At 33.4% G+C, this 5,120-nt stretch overlaps 1 protein-coding gene across 1 annotated transcript; it reads right to left on the bottom strand.

Moving 5' to 3' along the window:
• Window positions 1-3,756: 3,756 nt before the first annotated feature.
• LOC130019203 (60S ribosomal protein L11) lies at window positions 3,757-4,350 on the bottom strand. Its single transcript, XM_056109819.1, has one exon. The coding sequence runs from the start codon at window positions 4,336-4,338 to the stop codon at window positions 3,802-3,804; it is 537 nt and encodes a 178-aa protein (XP_055965794.1). The 5' UTR covers window positions 4,339-4,350; the 3' UTR covers window positions 3,757-3,801.
• Window positions 4,351-5,120: the final 770 nt, after the last annotated feature.

The raw sequence follows: 5,120 nt of genomic DNA, 5'->3' as shown, positions 1-5,120 counted from the left end.
TATCACATTTATATTCACTTCTCAAAAAGATCCTATGCTAGAGTTACAGGTTTACTTAATTTGCACAAAAGACATTGCAGGGATGACTAATGTGGATAGATTGAGAAAGCTGTCAGAAACGTTTATATAAATTAGTCAAGATTATATAATGATGAGGTGAAAAAGCTTTTATTAAAAGTTATATTCATCTGCCTCATACATATTGATTTTAGAAATCTCTTTGGGTTTTCATCTAGAGAAGTTTTTAATTGTAAAGGCCTCACTAATGATGTCAAATGGAATCAGACGACTAACCAAATTTCCTATAATACTCTGTTTTGCTTCTAGTAGGATGAAACAGATCTTTTTAGATGTAATAGCTTTTGATTTTAGCTTTCTTTCTCTCATTCTAGTTTTGCTTTTAGAGCTTTGGAGAAAAACTTTCAAAATTTACTTTAAATGACAACTCACATCTCTATAAACAGTATTGACCATATACACAAATAAGGCTTTGTAAAAAATAAGGTTTAGTTAAAATGTAAGCACTTAGTTTATCAAAATAAAATGAAAACCATGAATTTGAGAAAAATAAGAAAATTAAAGAATATGATGCATGGTTCTTATTTGCTGCTTTCTCTCTTTTGATTTTGGGCCAAATCTTAGAGCACTCAAGGCTTATTCCTGATTCTATGCATGGGGATCACTCTTTGAGATGTTGAAGGGATCGCATGTTGTGCCAGGATCAAGCACTAATTGGCTGCATATAAATAAATGCCTTCACCCCTGTATTAACTCTCTAGCCTTTATTTTATATTTAATAAATTATATTGAATTTTGTTTGCACTTTATAGTAAACTTAAAGAGGCCATTGACTCTTTTCAACCATCTATAGAAGTTAAATTCGGCTGTTTTTTTTTGTTTCTGGTGTGGCTATAAATACAGCCAATTGAAACTAAATAATTTCTGGCAATACGTTTTAATTCATAGTTTTAAATCATGGCAACTACTACTCAGAGTAAACACAGTATTTCTAAAAGTGTTATCTAGGCATGACCTTAATTAGTTTATTGAAATTAAAGATATTTATAAAATAATCTGCTAGTGCTGGATTTTGGGCTCAAGTGTGTGTGTCTTTAAGTGCAAGTATGAATGAAACTTAAGCACTAGTAGTGGCAACTACATACAGAAAACATAAAATATGCAAAATCATTCTCACTCTGTTCATTGAAGAAACAATTTACATTTTATTTTATATCTTTTTACTTAAAATCTATTCACCTTAAGCTTTCTGATCCACATTTGTTACAGGTCTCCAACCTCAATATTCAATTGCAGTTTAAGCACATTTGAAGCAAGTAAGTATTTCTTAAAATTTTGGCATATATATCAGTAGCAAAATATAAACTGACCTGATACAAATACATTCATAATTTGTATGTACCTATTCATCATGAGTGCTCATATATTTAAGGACAGACACATAGTGTATTTGAGCACAAGGTGCTTTCCCAGACCTCACACACATTAAGGAGCACTAATGGTTCACATCCGGTATAACACTATAAATTCACATTACCTCTATAAGATCTAAAAGTTTCAGAGCTCCTAATGACATCTGGGCCAGAGGGTATAAGAAATTGGAGACCAGCATCAATTTCTAAATATATCTTAGAATTATAAAATGTGTTTGGTATTTTCATGCTAATGAGTACAATTTTGAAAGAATGTCCTAGAGCAAAAGCAGTATAGGTTCTTTATGAAAAAGTTTTTCTTAGTTTTTAATATCTGTAGGAATGTAAGAATAATGAAAGAGTCTGATAATTTTTTTAATCATGGCTAAAATAATATGTATGTATATTAGTTTAAATGCCATTTCCATGGGAAGAGCTTCTCTAGCTGCTTCGTTTCAAGGAAGAATGTGCCCTGTCATATCCAAGCTCTCAGGCTTCACTCATATTGAATGTAAGACTTACCACATTGTATCAGAAAGTTATGCTTTGGGGCTGTATTTTTCCTGTTCAGTAAATGAGCATTTTCATTTCCCAAGTGTAGTTGCTAGCACATAGGAAACCACATCATTGACAAAGCCAATTGCTCTTGGGGACGCAATATTTTTATTATAGACATATTACCTAACTTATCACCAAAAATTATATCTGCAGCTCTTCAATTTTGAAGATTTTTGTAAAATAGCTAAAGTTTGGTATTCATGAACTTTACTTATTTTACAAAAATCTTCAAGATGAAATTTTCTTAGTTTACTTTTTTCAAATATTTAATATTTTAATAAATATATAGGTAGATCAAATCAAGGAAGCTGTGCAATATTAAGAAAATGCATCATATATTTTGCACACATGTATCTGTTATTTCATGTTACCTAAAAGGAACAAACAAAAAGTTCACCTATACTGGTAAATGTTCTATGAGAAATTAGACTACAATTAAATAAGATAATAGCTTGATTTCCAAGGAATAAGAGTGATTTAATGAAGTATCCTTAGACTTAGGACCCTAAAGAAATAAAGCAGAATTTAACTAAGAATGTTAATGTTTTGAGTAGCTCAGGATATAACATAAAACAATACTGTATAGCAATTAATTTGAAAAATAAATGTTAGAAGTATAAAAGTGTCTCACTAATATTGAGTGAATAAAATGAAAATATACCAGTTCAATTTTAATATGTATTCATTTTTTATTTTTATTTTATTTTATTGTAGTTTAGGGGACATGGGTATAGGAGTGCTAATATTATTTATTTTGGGATGTACAAAGTTACTGTACTATCCTCACCAACCACTTTCCCAAGACCTTCCACTCTTGTCCCTGTTATTAGAAAAGCACATGCACTACTTTGCTCCCTGTATCCTCTTTCCAACACTTTATAATTTGTTATTTTTTTTTAAATTAAGAAACCATGATTTACAAAGTTATTGATAGCTGAGTTCCAGGTATAGAACATTTCAACACCAATTCCACCTCCAGTGTTAACCACCAGTGTTCTCATATTAACCTCCCACCCCAACTCCCATGCTATCCCCATCTGTCAAATTGACAGGTACCGTAACAAAGTTTAGTGATTTCCACTCAAATCTCATGTTTTCAGTTTTGTTCAGTATGTGTTTTGGATATGTGGCTATACCACTCATCCATATCACCAGTATAACTGAAGTCCTGGTGTCTCTTCACCCCTTACTTCCCATTTTCTCCTTATCCCAGGACCTTTTTCCTCCTCTGTCTTTCACCTCTCTAATAAACACAGAGATCAAGGGTGCTCTAATCAACCCCCTTTTTTCTACAGTACAGTTCCCCATCCAGTATTTTATATACCACAGATAAGTGAGATCACCTTGTGTTTGTTGTTCTTCTGGTTTACTTCAGTCTACATGATATTTTCCAGGTTTAACCACTTTGAGGAAGGTTGTATTATTTCATCATTCCTTGCAGCTGCATGGTATTTCATTGTTTTGAAATCAAAGGCCAAAAGCCATCATTCAATAGTATCTATTATTTGTTTGTTTTTCTTAAGGCTGAACTTCATCCTTGTTTTCAGGTTTAGAGTTTTGCATTTTTGAAGGTTGAGAAATATTAATGCATATACGTATATACACATCAATTACTTTTCTTCATTATTTGTTAGATTTCAGATTATTTCATATTTCTTTTTTTAAATATTACTTAGATATTGATATTAATTACTTTGGATACATATTTTCCAGTGAAGTATTGAATTGTGTAGTTATTCTGTTTTTTTTTTTTTTTTTTTTTTTTACATTTCACGCAACACTTTTTATTGGCCTTTTGAACAGAAACAGGAAGTTATTTGCCAGGAAGGATGATCCCATCATACTTCTGCTGGAACCAGCGCATGGCCTCCTCTTTGCTGATTCTGTGTTTGGCCCCAGTGCAGCCTGTCCTGCGCTTCTTGTCTGCGATGCTGAAACCTGGCCTACCCAGCACCACGTAGAAGTCCAGGCCATAGATACCAATGCTCGGGTCATATTTGATTCCCAGATCGATGTGTTCCTGGATCCCAAAACCAAAGTTTCCCGTATCGGAAAAGTTATTTTTTCGTAACTCATAATCTCGCACCTTTAGCCCTTTCTCCAAGATTTCTTCTGCCTTGACTCCTCGAACAGTGCAGTGGACAGCAATCTTCTTGTTTCTCCGGATGCCGAAAGACCTGACGGTATACCGAACTTTGGAGAACACAGGGGTCTGCCCGGTGAGCTGCTCCAGCACCTTGGCCGGGCGGGTCAGCCTGTCTCCGCTCTCCCCGACGCAGATGTTGAGGCAGAGCTTGTGGATGCGAAGTTCCCGCATGGGGTTCTCCTTTTCACCGTGGTCCTGCGCCATGATGGAGAACAGGAAGAGAGACTAGTTATTCTGTTTTTAATTATTTGAGGAAGTTTCCTAGTATTTTAAATACTGGCTGCATGATTTTATATATCTCACAAATAATAAAAATTCCAACTTTTTCCATCTTTGTAAATTTTTTTGGTCACTAAACTGCTATTTAGTGACCATCATAGTAGCTATTAAGTGATGTCTCACAGTGTTTATGTTTTATTTTCATGAGTTTTTTTACAGAAAATTTAGTTAATTTAATTTTGTTCCTATAAACTTTTAATTTAATTTTTTAAAAATATTGTTGTTCACATAATCAGTGTTCAACTTGAGATATAATGAACAAGTCAGCCCTTTGAGCCATCTCCCTGGTTTCATATATTTTGCTGGCTGGTTTGTTGTTTCATTTTATGGAGTCTTTAAAATTTTATTTTATTTTATTATTATTTATTTATTTATTTATTTTTTGCTTTTTGAGTCACACCCAGCGATGCACAGGGGTTACTCCTGGCTTCGCATTCAAGAATTACTCCTGGTGGTGCTTCAGGGACCATATGGGATGCTGGGAATTGGACTCTGGTAGGCATCGTGCAAGGCAAACACCCTACCCATTTTGCTATCGTTCCAGTCCCTGGAGTCTTTCAAATTTTATTGATGAAGATCAGATAAACTGACAAAAGAAATTATTTTAGTCATTCTGATCTGAAGATTTGAAATATTTGAAATATTACAATATTTGTATTTCTTTATTCTTTTTGCACCTAATAACTTTGAGTAGAAATTCTAGTGTG

The sequence above is a fragment of the Sorex fumeus genome, unplaced genomic scaffold (assembly GCF_029834395.1).
Source record: "Sorex fumeus unplaced genomic scaffold, SorFum_2.1 ptg000008l, whole genome shotgun sequence".
NCBI lineage: Eukaryota > Metazoa > Chordata > Mammalia > Eulipotyphla > Soricidae > Sorex > Sorex fumeus.
Note: the sequence above shows the minus strand (reverse complement) of the source record. Positions and strands in the feature narration are given on the sequence as shown.